Source organism: Eptatretus burgeri, chromosome 6, assembly GCF_056783735.1.
Source record: "Eptatretus burgeri isolate ZD-2024b chromosome 6, Ebu_testis_v1, whole genome shotgun sequence".
Lineage (NCBI taxonomy): Eukaryota > Metazoa > Chordata > Myxini > Myxiniformes > Myxinidae > Eptatretus > Eptatretus burgeri.
Genome location: NC_140966.1, coordinates 100,221,860 through 100,245,341, shown reverse-complemented (window position 1 = coordinate 100,245,341; position 23,482 = coordinate 100,221,860). Strand labels below are relative to the sequence as shown.

General features: G+C 46.7%; 1 protein-coding gene across 2 annotated transcripts in view; it reads left to right on the top strand.

The window, feature by feature from the left end:
• Positions 1–21,451, top strand: part of LOC147025455 (interferon-induced protein 44-like) — a 132,224-nt gene extending 110,773 nt beyond the window's left edge. For both annotated transcript variants that reach the window (XM_085886448.1, XM_085886450.1), the window contains 2 exons: positions 15,538–15,703; positions 19,952–21,451. In XM_085886448.1, the coding sequence (XP_085742574.1) occupies positions 15,538–15,703; positions 19,952–19,968 (183 nt within the window). In that variant the 3' untranslated portion in view covers positions 19,969–21,451. The remainder of the gene's footprint in view (positions 1–15,537; positions 15,704–19,951) is intronic.
• Positions 21,452–23,482: the final 2,031 nt, after the last annotated feature.

Sequence of the window (23,482 nt, the reverse complement as noted above, 5' to 3'; positions counted from 1 at the left end):
TTTGGATCCGTTTTTGAAGCAGAAAATCCGTGATTTTGTACACGCTGTTCAACGTGCGCCCTACACGAGTCCAGCATCGGTGCCCATGAGTGGCGCGAGATGACGGTGATGCGATGGTGGCGAGTTGTGACGGTAAAGGTCATGGCGGTTGTGGTGAAGCGGCGTTGTGGTTGGTGGTTGTTGTTGTGGTTGTGATGGTGGCGATTGGTCCAAAATAAAGATAGTAAAAGAAAAACGGCTATCCTGAAGAGTCGCAGCACGTATAAATGACATGTATTCCCACTAGACAACGGGTTTGGGCCTAACTACACATGCACTTACCGAGATACCTCACCTAAGGGACCTGAATGGTGGTTTGCGAATCTGGTAACCACAACACTACCCCCTTCCCTTTTTACAGACTCGTCCCGAGTCGTCAAATTTTCGTGTGCCATCATGTGTAGTTTTCCCCTAGTACATTTTACCTACGGATCCCTGAGTGCGACATTCATGGTATTCGTGTCCCCAAAATAAATAACCTGAGGGCTGCGTAACTATCTAAACAAACTCACTCACACGGACGACTTAAATAAAATTGCCGGCGCTAGACAGACATGCCGGGGGCGCACTCATATTTACAGTACATCTTAACCTTAACTTACAAATTTTACACTAAACCATGGCCCAGGATCATTGAACTCTGCAAAAGAAAAGCAGTTAGCAGGGAGCCAGGCTGCCCACATGCAGTCTCTGACTCAAACAATGCAGGTGACAGGGAACGTGGCTGGCTGCTCACACGCAGTCCAAGGCCTTCCCTTTTGAACTGAACTCAGTGAACCACAACGGTGCTTGGGCTGCACAAACGCAGTCTCCGTGCCAGCTCAAGTGGCACACGCAATGAGCACAACGAATGGATGGATGAACACAAACACGGTGCACGGGCCGCCACTGCAGGCCCGTGTTGTAGCTGCCAACAGGGCAGTTCTCGCAGCTTGCAAACTGTTGCTTTTACGATCCTGGCGCACATGGAAATGAACAGGGGGGGCAAAGCAAAATTGAACGGGGCTGGTGCACATGGGCAGTGGGCATGGCATGGCAAAGGTGCAGGCAACACAGCCCGCAGAAGAAGGCCGCTGCAGGCAAACACAGCCGACAGATGAACTGGCCGGCACAGGCCTTGAAGAAAAACAGCCAGCAGATGAACTGGCCGGCACAGGCCTTGCAGAACACAGCTGCCGATGAAGTTGGCCGGCCTCCGCCTTGAAGCAACACACGGCCAGCCGATGAAGTTGGCCAGCCTTTGCCGTTCAATGGAGGTTGGTGGAGGGAGTGCGGTGGTGCTGGCCACTTGGAAGGCGGGCTCGGACCTACCTACCTGTCTCCCTCCCAACCTATCGCCTTTGCCTGTCACTGTACATACCCACTCCCTTAATTTGTCAAACCCCAATTTAGCCCCAACTTATTTTTTTGTTGTTTTTATTTTTACTCCCCCACTATAAATCGTCCCCTAACCCCCTTTATCGTCTTTGTTCGGCTAACCGATCCTGTCACCTAGCCTACTCCCAACCCCTACGTTCCCTTCCCAGAGGGGAACAAGGGAGAGCTAACGTCCTGTGTCGAGGCCCAACGAAGCCTCAGAATGGCCTCCCCAGAGTTCGGCGATCTATAACCCAAAGTGGGTCCAGCGGCCCACAACGAGAGCGAGGGGATGGATGGTGCAGAGGGGTACATCTCCTAATCTACCCTAACCATTTAACTGCTAAACTACCCCGGGGCTTTCAACAAGCGCCTCTCGCTTAAACTATTGGTTCTAACAACCCAGATTCCCGTCGCCTGTGTTGGTGTCCTTACAATTTCGGGCCTCGCCCCCCAATTTTCTCTCCGTGCCCTCACACGGTCTCCTGGCTGGGACACGTGGCTCCCTCCGGCAGGCACGACCCTCTGCCGAATCTCCCGCTATGGCACCCCCGGGCACTACACTGCCTCCGAGCCTACCAGCTCCCTAACACCGGGGAGTGCCCCCCATGGCACCTCCCCTGAAACGCACACGTGGCAGGCCGGCCTCCCGGGCCCCTTTCCGAGGGTCACCCGTGCCCACAACACTGCCCACGCGGCTAATGGCGCCCGGGCCCCCGCACCAAGCAGGCGCACCCGTGCCCACTACTCTATCCCGGCCCCCCATGGGCCCATGGCCTACCGCGGCCGACTAGCCTGGTGCCCGGGGTACCCACTCAGCGATACTCACCTTTCGCAGCCACGCTCCCAAGCCCGTCAACAGGGCTCCTGCACCCCTCCAAATGGGTCTCGAGCCTACATTCCCACCAACAACAAAACGACCTCCATTTTTCAATTTGACTAACCCAGCTAACTCACTTTATACTGACCCCGGGGTCCCTTGGGCGGGAGTCACTCCTCCCCCCAATCACTCATCGCACCATGCATTCCCCATTCACTCCATTCACACAGACCTGCTGGCCTCACTCACTCACCAAGCACATGCTTCCAATTCACTCACCAACAACTCTTCAACACACACACCACTGCTGAACTCTGCCATCCTTCTATCTGCATCCCCTAACTAACTCGTGCTCCCACGTCATCCCTTACACAAGTAGCACGTTCCTTTTAACACGACGTCGCTAAACTACACCCCCTCTACACATCCACAAGTCTGTCACTGTCTCCAAATAAATCATTTTATTTCCCCACCTAAATCTGGCTACAATCCCTCTAACTAATCCATTCCACGGACTCCATGAGGACTTACCCCTGCCCCATGAAGTCGGTCTAACTAAGCTAACCCTTCCCCCTAACTAGTTTTCATCCTGTGCCCAGGTAAGGGGGTCTTTCACCCCTTGCCCAGGAATCCTGTACACCCGAAAGTGAGGCTTGCCCTTTTTTTTTCATGCGCAGCACCTGCGCGGCAACTCAGAGCTCGCGCACTTTGCGCCTGGCCGTGACGTCATGCAGCTGCACGTGTTCCTCGTCCCTCCTTGGACGGGACCATCCGGCAGAGATACCCCTCCTGCCGGATTCCAACCACACGTGCAGCCATGACGTCACCGTGCGCAAAAAAAACACAAGCCCCACGTCTCGAGGGGTTTCCCACGCGAACACATGTGCTTTGCCCGTTGGAGCTGAACACACACGATCGCGTGGAGAACCCGTCCGGTCCAAATCCATTTACCTGCCTAAACTTTGTCCGTCCGCGGGATCGGCAAATCCACCGCGTGCGTTTCCGGACCGGGACTTCACTCTCGCAAGCGAGCACGTGGCGGTCTCGTGCGTTGCACAGCACGAACCGCGTGCTCACTGCTGGGTGAACCCGGCACGGTCCTCGAAACAACTACAGCCGCTACTCGGCTTTCTCTCCTCTGTCGCCGTCTCCGTCGCCATTCCACACACGCATACCTGCGTGTCACGACGCACACAGTCCACTCCATCACATTCACACGGGGAGACGCGGCTGCGTGCTCCCGCATGCCAACCGACATCTCCCTCACATACCGCTCTCTCACACACACGGTCTCCCTTGCACACGGCCGTTCACTCACGCGTGCCTCACTACTCACACAAACCATACTACTCACACACGCGGGGGAACTCAACCGCTGTGCCTCATCCACACACCGTGCCTCACTCATACACGCGGGGGCACACACCCGCGGTGCCTCACTCACACACACGGCGACACTCACACACGGTGCCTCACTCATACACCGTACCTCACTCACACACGCGGGGGCACTCATCCGCGGTGCTTCACTCACACACACGGCGACACTCATACACGGTGCCTCATCCACACACGCGGGGGAACTAACCCGCGGTGCCTCACTCACACTCCGTGCCTCACTCACACACGGCGTGCTGGGAAGCATGTACTCCGGCACCATCGCCACCACACCACTCACACACGGGGTCGCTTCCACACACGGGGACGCACTCACACCTTGCACCACACACACAGGGACAACCACACTGGGGATTTGTGTCCCCACAAGGGTCTCCGGGGCCTCCATACCCCCCAAGCTCTCCGTGCACCTGTCCACAGCACTCGTCCCCTCAACCTCGCAAAGCACGACCGAACTCACCTGGTCGTGACTCGCCTCAAGGGGGCATACTCCCTCCCCTCGTTCCTGGAGGAGGCCATCCCGCTGCTCGCACCGGGTCCCTACACGCTCCGCGAGCTCACCCCCATTGTCCTCCACTACCTCCGTGTGTGCGTGCGCGTCACTTACCCCGTCTTCATCGTGTAGTCTTCCCTCTATCGTTCCCATCTCCCGTGTCTCTGCCAACTCTTCACCCTTTACCTCCCTTGTCTCAACTATTATTTCTGTTGTCGTCACCTCGTGTCTCGTCTCACACGTTTTGGTCTCCCCATTTAATTTTTCCCTTTCGGTCATCGTCACGACCCTCGCCCAACACGTTCCACGAATTATTTTTTCACCCGCCTCCACCGCGGGCCTGTCAGCCGTTGCACCCCACCCAGCTCGTTTGCTCCCACACGTGGAGTCGCCATTTTTATCTCCCCGGTCACGGCCTTCATGCCCGCCTGCAGGCTTCGGCCCATGTTCTGCGTCTCACCCCGCAGCTTTTTCATTTCTTCCTTCATTTGCTGTGTATTCGCATCCATCGTCGTTTTCACTTCATTTGTATTTGTATCCATCGTCGTTTTCACTTCATTTGTATTTGTATCCATCTTTTCGTTCATTTGTTCGTTCATGCCTTTCATTTCGTTTTTCATATTCGCCTCCATCTTTTCGATCATTTGTTTGTTCATGCCTTTCATTTCGTTTTTCATTTCATTTGTCATTGCCGCATTCATTTGTGCCAGCATGGTGAATAGCTGGGCCATGTCGGATGCACTCAAGTGAGCCGTTTCGGCAGGGGTTGGGGAAGGGTCTTGGTGGAGAGGGGGGGAGGTGTCATACACCGCGGCCGCTGCCGCACCCACCTCGGGTCCTGGGTTCAGTTGGGCGAGTCCGTGTTCCTGCACAATCAACATTTCCTGCTCGGGGATTCCATCCTGGACCATGGATCCTACACATTCTACATCCATTTCTAATACCCCCGGCTCCCGCTCGCCTTGAGACGCCATCTTGCTTCTCGTGAAGGGTTAACTTGCTCGCTCGTAATTTGGAGGGAATCGGGGGTCGCTTCTCTCACCCCTGGACCGATTCCCGTGAATTTCGCTGGAGACAGGAGAGCCTGTTGTCCCGCTCTCCAATACCAGTGCCGCGAGGAGGGCGATGAATTTGCATCCCACTCCTGACACCAGTGTTGCGGTTTTCGCGCCCGCCGGCGTGCTGACGGCCACGTAACTCGAATCGCGGCACGTCACCCACCGGACGGACAATCCAGTCGTGACCCTCTCGGACTAACGCCGGGAACCAGTCACGGGTGGACCTTTCGGTCTCACCGCGATCGAGCCAATCAGCCCCCGCGTGGGATAGGGTTGCTCGCCAAATTCGAACTACCTAAGTACCCACGCGGAGGGTAGACCGGGCGATCGCACCTCGCCGCAGGTCGACTTCGGACACGGGCCACTTAAGCGACCCGTTCCGTACTATCAGAATAACCGAGCGGTGTTATCGTCGACCTCGACGGTTCGATTAATTATCGGGCGTATTCAGCCCACTACCAACCCTTTACGTGAAGCAAGATGGGGATTCAATGGAGGAAAAAGACGAAGCGAAGCGGGAGAACAGTTCAACAATAAAGCACATTTATTCTCGGCACACGGGAAGCACACAAAAACAATTCCACCAAATGCACACAAAAAAAAGAAAACACAATTCCATTTACACAAAAAGCAAACATAAAAGTGAAAACACAGTGCAGAGCTAATACCGACTACCGAGCACACGGCAACACTTATACAATTCTACTTCACAGACGGCGCCGACAACACATACCCAAAACCAAGGAAAAGAAATCCCCCAAGAATGAGGTAGGCCTGGGGCCGAGACCGGGTCGGGCCTACCCGTCTGGTGATGAGACGCGGAGCGGCGATGGCCCCGCAACCCGCGGGCCTCGTGGACAGTGCCTGGCAGGGGGTGGGAACGGGGCCCCCTTGGTCGCACTATCTCAGCGCGGGGGGAAACAGGAGGGGGTTGCTGATGCTCGGGGTATAGAGGATCTTTATTATGTGCGCGACGAGCGTCTCCACCTCGGCCAGGTCGCGCTGCCGGCCTCCCAGGGGTGCAGCTCCCTGCACGACGCGAGCACCCCTCGTCCGCCCTCGCCGCCTCTCCACAGCTCGTCCCCTCCGTTCCGACTTCAACGCACACGACGAGCAGCTCCACCGCCCGCGAAGTCTTGACTCTCTGTTCCGACTCCTTCGCCTCGTTCCGACCTTTACTACTCCTTTGACTGACGAACACCGTCCTTTTATCCCCCCGTAACTTCGCCTTTGACCCCCTCCCTTTGACCTTTCAACTCGCTCCCCATTGGCCCGAGAAAAAGTGGGCGTGAAGGCTTTTTGATCCACAAATTTGCATATATCGATCGCCCTGGGGGCGGGGCCAATTCGCCCCTCGCTCACCGATTGGACGGCAAAAAGTGGGCGTGTGTCGTTTTGGATCCGTTTTTTGAAGCAGAAAATCCGTGATTTTGTACACGCTGTTCAACGTGCGCCCTACACGAGTCCAGCATCGGTGCCCATGAGTGGCGCGAGATGACGGTGATGCGATGGTGGCGAGTTGTGACGGTAAAGGTCATGGCGGTTGTGGTGAAGCGGCGTTGTGGTTGGTGGTTGTTGTTGTGGTTGTGATGGTGGCGATTGGTCCAAAATAAAGATAGTAAAAGAAAAACGGCTATCCTGAAGAGTCGCAGCACGTATAAATGACATGTATTCCCACTAGACAACGGGTTTGGGCCTAACTACACATGCACTTACCGAGATACCTCACCTAAGGGACCTGAATGGTGGTTTGCGAATCTGGTAACCACAACAATATATATATACATATATATATATATATATATATATATATATATATATATATATATATATATATACATATATATATATATATATACATGTATGTATATATATATATACACACACATACAAGATGAGAGTTTTAGTAATATACGAGGTGACCCGTGAACCCGTTGGGTTCCCGTTATGACTGGTTGACTAAAAAATCATTTCAAAAAAAAAAAAAAGATAGCTCCAGAGAAATATACCGCTGAGGTTGTTTGCATTGATCAAATTCTCCCGAAGAGTACTTGACTGATTCCGGAATTGATTTTTTAATAATTTTTTTTCGTTGCCCGATTTGAACTAAACTTGATATTGCATGTCAATGTGAAAAAAATGACGGAGAAAAGAAAGTCAAAGAAATTATTGTGCATAATCTTCTAAACACAATTTTATTTATTAATGAACACGGAAGTATTTGATCAAAATGGCAATGTTTGTTTTCTGCTGAAAAATAAATTGTTCTTTGTCGATTCAAAATGTTTGCGATTTTTAAATAAATCATTTGAAGAAAACAAAAAAACATAGCTCCAGCAAACTATACCACGGAGATTGTTTGCATTGATCAAATTCTCCGGAAGAGCACTTGACTGAAACGGGAATTGATTTTTTTTTTTTGTTGCCCGATTTGAATGAAACGTGTAACTGCACACCGCAGGCAAATGGTAAGTAAGGTGGGCCGAAACTTTTAGCGCTATCATTTACTGTTTTGGATGTATTTTGGGAACATACATATATACAAGATGAGAGATTTAGTAACATATAGATGGAAGATAATTACATGCCATGACAATAAAACCTCTGGTGCCAGTACACACCAGACTTGTTCACAGACAGGGTTGGCGAATGAGAACCAGGTGAGGCATTTGCTGCTGAGACCTTACCGAGGAAATGGAAGGGTGGTTGGCCAAGATGGAGCGAATGATTGAGGGGCTGAAGCTAGCCATCACAAAGAAGGAGGGCGAAGCTGCTCATGTAATGGCAGAGAAACACAGGCTGCAAAGGAGGAGGATGAATATCTCATCAACGAAGTGGGCCATGATCGGTTCGCCCCAAATGAGGAAGAGGCATCCACGGTGTCCTCCCCTACCTCAACAGAGTAAGGGAGAAGTATCCCACCCCGGATGCTCGACCTATCCATTGGAAGAAAGCTGCAAATATTTGGGGAAGGCCTAGAAACCATAAATAAATACTTGAAACGGGTCAAGAAGTCCAGAAGAGGCCACGTCTGATTTGTGAAGGCCTGACAAGGGTGTTTGGTGAGAGTAGTAGTCGAACACAACCACAGCAGAAATTCTTTGGAAACAAACAATCTGAAGGAGAGGACATTGTGTTGGTCTCACCAGAGCTTGTTAACCTTTTTGACTGGATCATCCTGCTCAATACCTTGTTAAACCAACCAGAGAAAGTCAACTGAAAAGTCGTCTGGCTGAGACAGAGTGGGATGAGAACACCCAGATGGAGCTGAGAAGTCTTATCCTGTGACAAGCCTTAACTCTCCTTCTTTGATGCATGTGATCATCTCCTCAACGTTACGGGCAATAGTCCATGGAATGGATATGCTGACCCTGCATGCACCCTCCCCCCTCCCCACCCACGACAGTGTGGGATAGGTATTGTTTTATTCACTAGGATGTTCTGGTGGGGATAAAAGGTGTAAACAGGGGAAATATATGGATGAACATATACTTTAGACGCAGGACTGATTGGTACCCTTGTAATGCTTTCGCACGCTTTTCACATCTTGAAATTTAGGGGGTATGTTGATTCACAGGCTGCCATTTCCATTTCAATGCACCAATCAAAGAATGTTTCATATCAAAAGAAAGGTGATTGGATTGGCTCTATAATGATGTATCAATGATGTAGTTCTGATAAATATTTACTTATTCAGTGTATTTTAATCATAAATGTCATCGGTCGTTTGACGGAAATCTCAATTTTATCCCCTCACCGACAAATAATAACACTCCAAATCCATTTTGCCATTTATGGTATTTGTTTTTCCCATTACATCTTTCGAATGCATGCATCCAGGACATCCTAAATGAACATATTTCATTTCTGGTGCTATCGCAGCCATTTATTTTATACCTGGGGCTGACATTTTGCTTTGTTGTGGTTGCTTTTTATTGGTGTTCCCACACCTGATAGTGGAAATGGATTCCTTGAGTCTGAAGACATGTAAAATGTCATTTATTCAAATTCATGTGTTATTAACTGACGGAAATATGAGAATCAATAGTTTTTCACTATTTTATGGCATCCATCTTGGATTCTCTCAATTCTCGCAACTTTATACGTTTGGAAATGCAAATCTCTCCGAGATATGGTGACATGCATGCATTAAAAGGATATAATAGGAAATGCAAATACCATAAATGGCAAAATGGATTTGGAGTGTTATTTACAGGTGAGTGGATAAAATTAAGATTTCCATCAAACGACTGATGTCATTTATGATTAAAATACACTGCAGAAGAAAATATTTTCATAAATGCATAATTGATACATTAATTATTGGAGAGCCAATCCAATCACCCTTCATATGATATTAAACATTCGTTGATTGGTGCATTCAAGTGGAAGTGGTAGCATGCAGATCAACCAGAATAACCCCTAAATTTCAGGACGTGAAAAGCACGCGAAAGCATCATTGGGGAACATATCAATACTGGGTCTAAAGTTTGTGTTCGTTATCCCTATATTTTCCTGTTTACATCTTTTATCTCCACCAGGACATCCTAATTAACAACAAAATACCTATCCTATCGTGATGTGGGGGGGGGGGGAAGGGGGGCACGGACAGCATATCCAGCCCATCGACTACAAGGAGAAGATCTCCAAGCCTGGGAGAGAGGCAGGCATCAGGGAGGTGACCGCTGATGCAAACGGAGACATGAGCATTATCCTGAAGAAAGAAGTGGAACAGATTGCTGCACAGCAAGCACAGATCCAGTGTTTGCTGTGTCAGCTCCAAACCAAGCCCCCAGGCCAGTCACACCCAAGAGATAACACAAGGAATTGCTGGATTTGCAATGGTACTGGACACTTCAAATGAGACTTTCCACAACTACGACATACCGTGCAGACAGCAGGAACAGTCGCCCCATTCAGCACTACTGTCTTCCCCTTTTCTTCCAAGGAGTCATACTCATTATGCCTTTCACCAAGAGTCAGGTGGTGGAAGAGGCTATTTCAGGAGAAGGCTAAGTTTTAAGGAAAGCAAAAGAGATTGTCCACAGATTGACATGATATTTCTTGAAGTAGATGCTGTATGCTTTGTTGACACAGGAGCAGAACTGTCAACGATTCCAAGTTAACTATTCAAGGAGTATTAAGCTGAAGATTGTGAGCTGGTAAATGTGTCTTCAGTCATCCAAATCTCTGCATCACACGGATCAGAAATTCCTTACCAAGGGTACGTGGAGATCTCCATCCCTGTCCTTAATCATACTTTCCACATTCTTGGATTCCTAGTAGTTTGGGCCCCAACAAATACCCCCATGGAAGCAAGGAAGTTTGAGAGTGCCTGGTGTATTAGAATCGACCAGGAATCAATGGAGGACATGTGTGGTGACAATTCCATGGAAAAGGTCAACCGATTGGTAATGGTGGGCCATGGACTTTCATGCTCACTTCATCCTATGAAGATATACCAAACTGTTCTCGACCTCCACACCATGTGAGAATCAGGGCACCAACGCATTCATTACCTGCTCGCCCAATCACCGTCATGGAGGGGTCATGTCAACCTCCGTCAGTCGGTCAACACTATGCCCTGTTAGAGCATCATGTCTCCCATGTGTATTGCTGGGAGGAGCTAGAGTCACCATTGTTGGGACTGGTGGGGCACCAATGCAGGTTGCCAGTTTTCGTGATCAAGATGCCGACATCCAACCGAGAACCCCGAATCGGCATCCATAAATCTGCCACCATTGTTGAAAATGGACCAAATGAAGATGATGTCTTGCAACTTGTCTGCAGGTTGAATATTGGTGAACTGGAAGAGACACAGAAACAGCAACTTCTCTGTACCCTTTCAAAGTATCATTCAGCAAAGATGAAGATAATATTGGATATTATGATCTTGTGAGTCACATAATAGTGATATTGGATGACCAACCTATGAAAATTCCGTCCTGTAGGATACCACAGCATCACTGGAACAAAGTGAGGGAGTATCTGAAAAAGACCCTCGATCGAGGTATTATTCAGGAGTCAAGTCCATATGCTTCACCCATTGTTCTTGTGAGGAAGAAACATGGAAAATTATGAAATTGTGTGGATTATTGTCCACTCAATGCAAAAACAAGTAAGGATGTCCTTTCCTCTACCAAGGGTTGAATAGGCCTTGCAAGTCCTGAAGGATGCAAGATACTTTTGCAATCTCGATGTAGACCATGGTTTTAATCAACTACAGGTTGCGGAAGAGGATATTGAGGAAATGGCATTTCGTACAGGAACTGGAGAACTCCACAAATACACCAGGATGCTATTCAGACTCAGAAATTCTCCAGCTACCTCCATGTAGGTCATGGACAAGGCATTCAGTGATCTCATATTCCAGTCTCTTCTCATTTACTTTTACTTTGATGACGTCCTCGTCTTTGGTGCAACATTCAAAGAAACACTGGGGAGACTGGACAATGTTCCAGCCCGATTGTCAAATCTCAATCTGAAAGTGCCAGCTTTTGCAGACCAAGATACGTTACCTTGGGCATGTAGTGACCAACAAAGGTACAAGTGCAGATGGGGGGAAGATCTGTGCCATACAGGAATGGCCCCAACCCCAGACAGAAACGGACCTTCGTGGGCTCCTTCGTCTGGCTGGTTATTACATAATATTTGTGCAGGATTATGCCAAGTGGCCTCACCTTGACACAGCCGACTACAGAAGCCAGAAAAGGGCAAAGCAGATGGGAGGAAGTGCAGTAAGCATTCCATGTCACAGAAACTCAAGGAATGTTGGACCGAAACATTTCAAGACTCCTTTCGCACCCTTAAACAAAGTTAATTTCGCCCTCCATCCTCGGTTACCCGCACTTCAACCTCCCTTTCACACTGGAGATGAACGCCATTTTTCACAGCCTTGGAGCTGTACTGGTGCAGGCAAAAGGAAAGAGGAAGATGGTCATTGCTTACACCCGCAGGAGTCTCAAGCCTCATGAACGGAATATGAAGAATTACTCAAGCATGAAATTCGAATTGAGATGGGCAATGTCCCAAAATGCAGAGACGTACTGATTGGTGCAAAGGTTTAGGTATTTTCAGGCAATAACTCTCTCAGTTACCCACAGACAGTGGCTAAGCTTGGAGCGACAGAATCAAGATGGGCAGCAGAACTATCTCAGTTTAAGTTCAAAATAAGGGTCCAGGCTGGGTAAAAGCAATAGATATGCCGATGCTCTCAGCCGGAAGACTACACAGTGGAGAACATAACTCTGCCGGATAACAGAAGATAAAACTGATCGTCGGCCTGAACCTCAAACAAGTGACAGCATCTACAATGCGCCCTGAAGTCTGCACAAGGATTCGTCAAAGTATCACAGAGGTCTTGATGAATGAAATCCACATGAGATGCACAAGGATAGACCCAATAATGATTTCTCCTTTGCCATCGATTGCAAAGGAAGACTTCAGACAGGAACTTGCTGACAAAGACATCAGTAGACTACTTTTATTGGAGGACCAAATATCCCCCAATTTGACGATACCTCATGAGAGAGTCCAAGCAGACACACCACTGTTCAGATGTTGGAAAAAGATAAGAGGAAGATGGCATCCTATATTGACTCATCTAGAATGATGAGAGACAGATAAAACAACTGAGTCTTCTCAACAGCCTCGAGGTTAAAGTGTTCAAGTGGAAGCAATCCACGACCAAGCGGGTCATCAGGCATCAGAAAAGACAACTGCTCATGCAAGGAAGTGTTGCTACTGTCGAGGAATGGCTCTTGATATTGCCAACTATTGTCAGAACTGTGAATGCTGCACTTCTTCCAAAGTCGGGAAGCGACTTCACCCCTCCATGATATCTCTGACAACGGCTAGGCCATTAAAGATGTTTGTTATGGACATCACCATCTTAGACCCCAGCAGCAATGGGACTGAACACCTTCTTGTACTTACTGATGTTTCACCAAGTGTACGCAAGCAATTCCCACCCGCAACCAAACGACATTAACTGCAACACATGTTCTCGTGTGAGATTGGTTCATTTGTTTCGCTCTCAAAAGCAGGATACCCAGTGATGAAGAGTAAAATTTAAAGAGCAAGATCATTCAAGAGCTTTGTAAGGTGTATGGTGTTACCAAGAACCGCAACACCACCAATCATTCAAACGGTAATGGACAGCGCCAGTGGTTAAAACGCACTCTTCATGATCGACTGCATACTCTGCCTCCCAACAAGAAACAAAAGTGGCTTGAGTACCTACCAGAGTTTGTGTATGCATACAACAGCACCTCTCATTCCTCCACATGATATTCATCGCTCTACCTCTTCTGTGGCTGACTTGATGCCTGAATCACATGGCATTCTCCCATCCATCACCACCAGTCATTGTTTCATCGTTCACTGGCTTCACAGACTCGAATGACACAGACAGATGGTGTGACTCCTCCACCTCTGTTTTTCGCTGCTCTGAGGCAAGGGGCTGGTGTTGAATGATGTACATCACTCGGTTCCATGATAAGAGCTGAGAGACTTTCGCCACACTTCAATGACCTTTTAACCATGCACACAACGTACCCAACGATGTGTCCGATGCATGACTCTGTCAACACCAAACGCCTTTCAAAACTTGGTATGACTGTTTCGTCATGGTCAGTGTCTGTTGATGAGTGAAGTTCCAAGTCATAGCATCATGCCACCATCATATCTTGATTTTTCTCTGGAACTGCCTTTTTGTGACGTTATGGAAGGAAGCCGCATTTGGCAGCTCATCCCCTCCGAAACTGATGACTGTGCCCTTGGTCCCTCCTTTGCAATTTCGTTGTGATCCTCTTGCCCTCCACCCACAAAGACAATGCATGCATTTTCAGGAAGCTGTCCTTATTCCAAAGCCAAGTTCTGCTTATGGTTTGTGAAAGCATTAGCACTCCCAGAAGAGATGCTATGACTTCTCTAACCCCCAACCTCTCCCCAAGCATCTGCCAATGCGCTTTGCCAGCCAAATGGAGGGATTGGTTTCATGATATCCCTGAAGATGAATCGTATGTAGGTATTCAAACTGAGACATTTCGTCGGTGAGTTAATCTCAGCTCGAGGGAAATAATGCACAATATCATAAATTGATCATGAATTGAGGAGTGAGATCCATCACGACACACACAATCAGAACATGCAACAACAAACAATCATCCTCATTATTGTCATCATCATAATCATCATCATCAATGGATTCATCATCGTTGACTTTTTTTTCAGACATACCGATGGAAGGATAGTTTTGAGCCCTTGCCAGAGGTGTTCGTGCAAGCGAATGCTGCACACTGACGCATTGTGTGTTTTTTTTCCGAGGAAAATTGTACATAATGGCAGTACAATTGACAAAGGAAATATTTCAGGAATGAAACTTGAATCAACCGCATCACAAGCATCATCAAGCTAAGATGGCCGCCAGAGCACTTCAAATTGGCTTCACTCACAAATAGAGATACATGGTGAATTGTGCCTCCAGGTTTATAATAGAACCTCTGTGGTAGGCTTGCCACACAAAACAACACAATAAGCTATTAATACACGTTAACACTGAATTTGTCCAAGGAAGAAAAACCCCTTGGGGAGAGGGGATATTATTAGTATTAATATTGTTTCATAATAACATTAATATTATGCTCTTGTCATTTGTGTTGTTATTTTTGTTTGAAGAAGCAGCCTTGGACAAATGCCACGATGAGCAAACTTAATAGGGATATACACCCCAACATGGATGTTGCTCAAGGTGGAAAAGCCCCTTGGGGAGGGAGAGGGATGAAACTAAGTCACGACAACTTCCACCATGTGACCCTTTGGCCTTATGTTAAGTTTGGTTGACATTGCAGAAGTAACGACCGAATGTATTGTCTAAAAAAACAGTCACACAAATTGTGGATTCACCCACGATACCAAATTGTGTATTTTAGTATGAATTAATCATTTTCCAAGGTGCTATTCCATCACCATTTTGTTTTCCTTATCATTACATTCCTTGTTTAAGGAAATATAAATGATTAAAGTTTGTAGAGTGTTGTTTCGTAGAATGTGAAGGAAACTGATGTCATCAGCGGAGATGGGGTGTGCGTATGTATGAATAAAGGAACGTGGTTATGGCTTCCATTCTTCTGGGCCGTGTTTGATCTACTTGGTGATGAAGATTGGAAAATTCAGTGTATTCACTTGTCCAGAATACCACAAAGAGGTTTTCGTAAGGACGTTATTAATGTGCCATAACTTAAACCAAATGAAGAAATGGATTTCCAAAACTTATACAACATTTTTGATTGATGGTAAATGAACAATTTTGTTATTCTTTTATCAAAGCATTACATGACATAAATACACAAACAAAATCTTGTTTTTATCAGATGAATGAAGCATCACAGAAACTCGGAATCCCTCTGAACTGTGTCTTCCCTGTGGTAAATTATTCCACTCACGTGGAGACAACGACCAACATGGACGTCCTGATGCTGTCTACTTTCAAGCACGTGATCAACTACGCTGGGGACTTCATTAGTGAGAACACGAACAGTGAGATATACATTTGTTTTTGGGGTTTTTCAATGAAATCTGCCACAACATGATAGTTGCACACTCTGGAATACTTTATACAAGCCTGAATTATATCATTCAGTCCAAGTTTGCATGCACTTAGAAATGAACGGGATAGAACAGCATAAATATTTGTGGAAAAATTACAGTCCGAGACTGGGAATTGACCCTAGGTCCTCAGGAAAACCGCACCAGTGCTCTGCCGTCTGAGCTATCTGGGCAACCCACCAGCTGAGCAACGCAATTCTTCCACATCTACAGGTGCCGCTCTGGGCCCATAATTTTTCCACATATATTTATGAAGTCTGTACATGTGAAAGTTTTTGGAAAGTTGGAGGATGTATGTTGATAAATAAATAATGAATGTGAAATAACATCATGTTGAAACTGCAATGTGCTGAGTTCTGGAAACTCAAGCTGAATGACTGAAATCAAAATGATGAAATGATGATTTTTCCGAGTTGAATAGGAATGTTGAAGTTAACTCAGGTTATTCTGGGGCCAGAGGAAGAATAAACAAAATGTCATTTGGAAATACATGTTGACAGGTGATCATGTATTTTTGAAACTCAGCTTTGAGGATATTTTGGTGGGGCTGCTTGTTGTGGAGGGCTTTGGACTGTTCCTTGTCCCTGATTGGAGTAAGCCTGGGGTCGGTAATTGGTCAGGTGTGCCTGATGTGGAGAGAGACCCACTGTGGCCAGAGATTGGTTCGTGTTGGGTGTGGGGTGGGGGAGGAAGCAGAGAATGGCTGGTTCTGGAGTGAAACAGTGATTTTTTTTTTGAGTGATATCAGTTGGTGGAGATGAGGATTCTGGCAATAAAAGCATGGACTTGCCCTTTGCTCTCTCCTGTTAAACCGGCGATACAGCTATTGGACTGTGAAAAGGCTCTTGCTGATGGGTCAACTCTGAGTTCCACTCCTTGCAGCCTCGCTGTGACTCTTTAAACTGATGTGTGGACTCACCGACTATGCCAGCACATACAAGTTATACAACAGCTTCGAGTTCTTTGCCCAATTATTTCCTCTGTTACTGACCTGGGTGGAGTGCATGACAATTGTGTGTCTCTGGCGACATATTTCTGGAGGTTTGTTTATCTGTGCATGTAATAAGTATTGCCGTTTATTTATTGTTGTGCTTTCTTTTGTGAGGGATTCGATGCACTCTGTTCTATGTCTGCATTGTTATGTGGAAGGGGATGGGGTAGATCTCGATTTTCTTTGGAATAGCATGGACCATGTGATCAAGTAGGTTAGATTTCCCCTTGAATGAGGTTATTTGTCAGAGATAATTTGCCTTGAAAACGTGCACTAAGGAGGCAATGAGCATCCATTGGAGAGCAGAATAGCTTTACATTGCACCAAGTACAAACTCCTTTAATAGGCGAGGCAAGACAAAGACTTGTGATGCCCGGCAAGGTACACAGAAAGCAGATTTGAAGAAAAACATCACGGGCTCTTTGGCCAGCACACGGCAAGCCATTGTGGCATGGTATGCTATAGAGCTCTGCGTGTGGGCAGAGCACTTTTATTCAGAGCCATCCCACCAAGTGGTATGGCCAGGAAGATGGCAATGCACAAAGGCAGCTCATGACGGGACTTTCCTCTCTTGAAGATGGTCCCAGAGTTTGCAAAGGCAGTGAATGTGCTTAAGCATGCAGTTCAGCCTTGGTACTTGAAGAAGTTGCACCTGTCTGTCTCTGTCTCTGTCTCATCACCAAAGAAGAAGAACGCACAGTGCCAGGATCGAGGATGCCATCACGCTGGCATCTCAACTTCTCATTGCCATTCCTTGTGACATGCCCCATCATCCTGCTGGCAACATGCACACCACAATCAGATCGTGCCAGTCACAACCCCTCAGGTAAGGTCAGGTCCGGTCAGGTATGGGAGCATGCGCCGGAGCAGCGCATCACTGCGGCCACTTTCTGCCATTACTCCAGCGGCCTCCATTTAGCCATCTCCCAGACAGATGCCGAGCCCATCCCCATCTACTTGAGATGCCGATGAACCTGATACAATCACAAGGCAAGTGTTTGGCCCGTTTGTCTCCTCCATTCATGAGGCTCCCTCGCTGAGAGAATATGGAAAGGAGGATCCGTGTCTGGAAAAGGAAACATGTCCATACAGCCACAGCTGATGCTGAGGGACTATAAGGTAAAAAATCTCAACTGAGTCTCTCTCAGCAACTGCTCGTTGGACACAGTCTGACCAGCGATAGCCAAGGATTCTCCGAAGAGAACTGGTACCAAAGGAATTAAGTGTTCATCTCAGATCACTGGTCAGAGTTGTAGTCTCACATCTGGAGAGCAAGACTCGAAGCACCAAGGCCTTAAAGATTTGGACTTTCATCCCCCTGTATAGGTACCAACAGTGCCACACCCCATCATCCAGTGAATCCATGACTTCCCAGGCTTGACCCAGACATCTATTGACCTCTGGCTCACAACATGCTGAGACATGAATATCACTGCCAAAGTAAATGAATCTCTCCATGACCTCAACATCCTCACCACAAACAGGTACAGATACGATATCAGCATCCAAGATGTCATTGAAAGCTGGACCTTAGTTTTGAGCCAGGAAACCCATAATCCCAGTAGCTCCAACAGGTCAGTCAGTGCCTCGAGGGCCCCTATAAGGATATTCAGCATCTCTGCAAAGATGACTGAATCATCAGCAAAATCAAGGTCAGAGATCTTGATTGTCCCAAACGATGCACCACAACTTCATCTCTCTGACATCCTCCCTAGAATCCAGTCCAAACAAGCCCTGAAAAGTGTGGGGGCCAGTGTATACCTCCGACAAACTCCAGTAAGAACTGGAAATAAGTCAGAGATGGAAACACCACACCTCACGACACTTTCAGTACCAGAGTATAGTTCAGAAATCAAATTGATCAGATTTGCTGGCACCTCACAAAGACTGAGAATCCTCCAGAAGGCATCTTCATTCACTGAATCAAATGTTTTGTGGAGATCAACAGAGGGTGCATGCAGCTCCTGCCAAAACTCTCGTCTGCGTTTGGTAAGGTCACAAAGAGCAAGCATACAGTCAATCGTTGACCTCTTTGGTGTAAAGCCTGGCTGCTTTGGACGCTGAAGATGGTAGTGAACCCTATTAATAATTTTCCGAGGAAGCACCTTACTCGGCACTGAGAGCAGCCTCACCCCTTGGTGGCTGTTGCAGTCCTAGGGATCACCCTTCCCTTTCCATAGAGGGACAACAAGGTTCCTCTTCCAGTCAGTTGGGAATATGCACGTGTTCCAGACAGTGTACAGAACTGCATGCGATGACGTGAGTACAGCATTTCTTCCAGCTTTGAGAAGTTCAGCATGGATGCCACAGATCTCGGGAGCTTTACCCCCTTTCAACTGATTCACCACAGCCTGTGTTTCCACAGACAAAAAGGTAGTCCTCACTTGCCACTTTGCTCTTCATTCTGAGAATCTGGTAGTTGGTGCCATGGTGTATTTATTTATTCCTTCTTGTGTACAAGTTGGGTTTTTCGTGTTTTACCTTCCTTATTTGTCTGGCCTCATGTGCCAGATCAATCCATGAATTGTCTCGACCCCATGTTTCATTAATTTTCATAAACCATTTATAGTTATCAGAAAAGTTTTTCCTTTTGCCTCTCATGCGTTTCACCGCCAGGTTCAGCTTTCATTTGGGTGATTCTTGTGGAATAATGATTGTAATACTCAACGTATAAATTTAAGCACCGTTTTGGAATCGGCAGAGACCTTTATCGACCTCCTGCTCAGTCAGTCCGTATCAACGGTCCGTCTCATTTGACAATATTTTATTTATTTATCAAAGAGACAGTGTATTCCTCGTGATCCCATCGTTTGTTCCACATTGCCATTTAGATTTAATTGATATCCCTGGAGGGTTTAATTTGCAGTAATCCTGATTTATAACCAATGTGCTTAGACTGCTTAGGCACAGACAAATATTCACCGCTCACCATCAGTTGGTGTCTCAAAGTGATGGCTTTCGTTAATCTTCAGAGCACTGGCTATGGTTTAGTTGGGAACTGCTGAGATTGTGTTTTCACATAATCTGGTGGCGATGGTCCACATGACAACAGATTACAATATCATGAAACTACAGCAAAAAGTGAAACATGAAAAGGAAAATAAAATCGATGTCGTTTGTGATTAGCCTTTTTTCTGCTTTGTTGAAGTAAAACGTTTTATTGAAACATTTTTTTCTGTATTTTACAGGTGACGAAGATGAATAATTGTCAGTTCTGTTGAATCAAGCGAAATTTCAACAATAGTGCTCTGCATTCTTCTTTTCCTTAAGTTGTTTTTTACCAAAAATATGAACAACTCCTTATTTTGTTAACAATATAAAAAGTCATTTCTGAAAATGTAATTTGGGCTTCAACTTTAGCTTTTGGGTCTTTTTTTTAAACAGTGCGCTTTTTCAATCTGAATTGTTCTTGGTGCTTTATGATTTTGCTGAATACTATCAGTCTTTTACAATCAAATTAATTATCTCAAGTTATGAAAATGGAACATGGTGTGTAAAGAAATGTTGATTATCTCAATAAATTAAGTTGAAATGAAAAATTGAATTGGTGTGCAAACAAAGAAAAAAAAAATTACAGGAGTGGGGTAGTGGAAGACCGACAGTGGGACAAATATCAAGAGAATCAACAAACAGGAAAAGAGGAGAGGGAGGAGGGAAGTAAATACTGAAATGAGCAAGAAAGATGCTTAATTTAGGAAAGGTTAATGGGGGTAAAAAGATGAGGTTTCAGAATTGAGGAAAACCGGTGACAGTGTGCTGCTTGCTTGAAGTCCTTGAGGGAAGAGTGAGACAGAGCAGTCTCTGGAAGGTGGTATCTGAGGGGAGTTATTGCACTCCAGATATTGCAGACTATTTAGAATGTGTTTTCCAAGAGACCCCAATAATGGGAGATTCTCATGAAACACCATATTTCTCTTCTCGTGGACTGATCAATCCATGATCGGGATCATGTCACAAGTGCACGCCCTTTTCTAGCTCATATAACAAAGAAGCACGAGAAGGGGCTATCAAGCTCATTTTGACCCCCAAGATAAGAATCAATTGAATACTTGCACCATCCGAAGACCAGACATCATGCAAATACAATATTGTGTGCTTCAAATTGGAAGAGATATTGTAAGAAACGTATAAACATAACACTGCCACACAGGTTTCAGGACCAAACCACAAAATAATCATCATCACAGCAAATTTGTGCATAAAATCCTTGAAATAAAGTCTCCTGCTCTAAAAAAAATATCTCTTTGCAGTTCTGCCTGAAACTCCTTCTCCTTGAAACTCGAGTGTGACAATAATGAGGTGTTTGCTTGCTTAATTTTGCACTCTTGCTTAATTTGTTTTGAAAATAGTAATATATCAGTTATATACAATGAAATTAATTTACAGAACAATTCCATGCACTAAAATCATTCATTACTGGTTATAACATGCTTCTTACCATTTTGTCGTGACTCAATTTTTCTTTGCATTTTTGCTCATCTATAATTATAAATGTCAGTGTGTCCGTCCATCAGTCCGTTCATCCATCTCCTTCATAACTCCAAAACCATGACACCTGGTTGCCCCAAACATTGCATGCATATGAAGGGAACTCCAAGGTGGTACATTAATGAAAATTGGGTGTTTGGGTTCATTTAAACATCCCTTTTGAAGATAATTTTGGGGGTGCTCATCACAAAAAAAACAACTTGGTTCGCCCTCTGTCAGCTCACAAGAGTCAAAGTGATTTTTTGTTTGGCCTGCTCAACAATGCCTTGACTTGGAACAGGCCAGAATTATTTCTTAACGATAAAGTTTTTTTCACTTTCCTCATTCATATTGTGACGTCCACGGGACTTGAACAGTCCTGCCAACGTAGAACGAGCCGAAACGATGGAGGCGGTTTATTTTTATAACCCAAAGATGGCGGTTCTAATCGCTCTACCGCAAACGGGACGAGGAAGGTGGCACGAGTCGCTTTTCACTGAGTTGATAATGTTTATTTCTCTAACCAGAAATAACAAGACTCGGCAAGAAGAGGGATCCGGGGCGATTCGACGGGATGGTGTGGGATCGGGCGTGGGGAAAACACAGACAATTCCAATGAATATACAAATCTCAAACCCTCTAAGGCGCCAGGTACACACACACACACACACACACACACACACACACACACACACACACACACACACACACACACACACACACACACACACACACACACAAAACGTAGCTATTCCTGGTGGTCAGGCTCGACCGTGGTGTGGACGCAACAGTCCCTGGATTGGCGTCGGACGAGCTGGCCTTGCTCTCGTCAGGGGGGCAGGAGAAACCGTGGTGCTGTCGACCTCCTGGTCTTGGCCCAAGTCCGCTCACAGCCGCCAGGGAACCAGTGCTGGCACCAAATTGCGAGCAGGAGAGGGAGGCAGGTCCGCCCGCCGTTCGACCCCGTACTCCGTGCCAGCAGAACCCCAGAGCCAACCGAGGTGAGGCACGAGGCTCAGCAAGGCTACAAGACATGATGAAACCAGGGCCGAATCAGCGCAACAACAAGCACGCTCCCAGCACAACAACCTCCACCCCAAAAAAACGGTCTTTCTGTCCCGATCTTCTTCTTCTTCTCTTTTTCGACCCCGAACAGAACCTTATTATCCTCCCGTCCTCGTCACTTCCAATCAAGCCGCCCTATTGGCCCTGCGCCGTCGCCCTCCGCCAATCGTTATCACGGGGCGGAGCCATCCGCAGCACTGTCCTGTGACGTCACGGCAAGCCTCCAGAGAATACTAAAAGGGGTTTACGCAGACACACTTACCCTATCCCGTATCGCTATTTAATTACGTGACAATTATCATTTCCCCCCTTGAAGAAATGGACATTTACTAGACAACTTATAACCACTGAATTGCGACTTATTACATCGAGATCCTGGTACACTCGAACAGCATGGCATACCTAATTAAACATCCTAATTACCCTTTGAATGCATACCCCCCCCCTCAAACGTAACAATATCATTGAATGCCTGATCACACCTATGAATCGCTGGATACATTGCAATGCTTATAAACGCCGAGACGCCAGCGTTGGTGGCTTTATTTCATTTCCGCACATGCCATAAGCTCTAGAATATCTTAATCTCAGCAAATTTCAAAATTTAAACTTCTTTGTTGACTTCGGTTGTATGTGTGACTGCTAAAAAAAAAGTGTTACTTTGTCCTATTCGGATGTTGCTTGGGCGTTTCCAGGTGCATCGGTTATATGACTGATCAGCGATCGCTAATCGCTTGCCAAGTCAGCTGTTCCTTTTCAACAGTTTCATTGGTGTGCTTCCTTGAGTGCTTAAGCCACTGAGCAAGCACTCTATATATTCTGCGGCTGGTATTTTCAGAACATGGCATGCCAGAGTACCTCCTGAGCAACAATGGAGGCCATTTTAGCAGCCGCACGTTGTTGTAGTCGAGCCAATATGTGGGAGGATGGCCATCATGAACTGCATTGCATTTCGCCGGGTAATACTGTGAGCTTTTTTTCTCTCTATGTTTCCTTCCCATTCGATGCCTTGGATCAACTGTGTTTTGGTTCTCCGGCGCCAGCAGTGACCACTATTTTCGTTGTGTCTGTATCTGTCGGTCTGTTTGTGACTCTCTCCAGAGCATAGCTCTGTGATGTTTGTTGTGATCTTTATGAAACGTGGACACAAGCTGGATATCATGGTCTAGTTGCGTCTTTTTGTATGA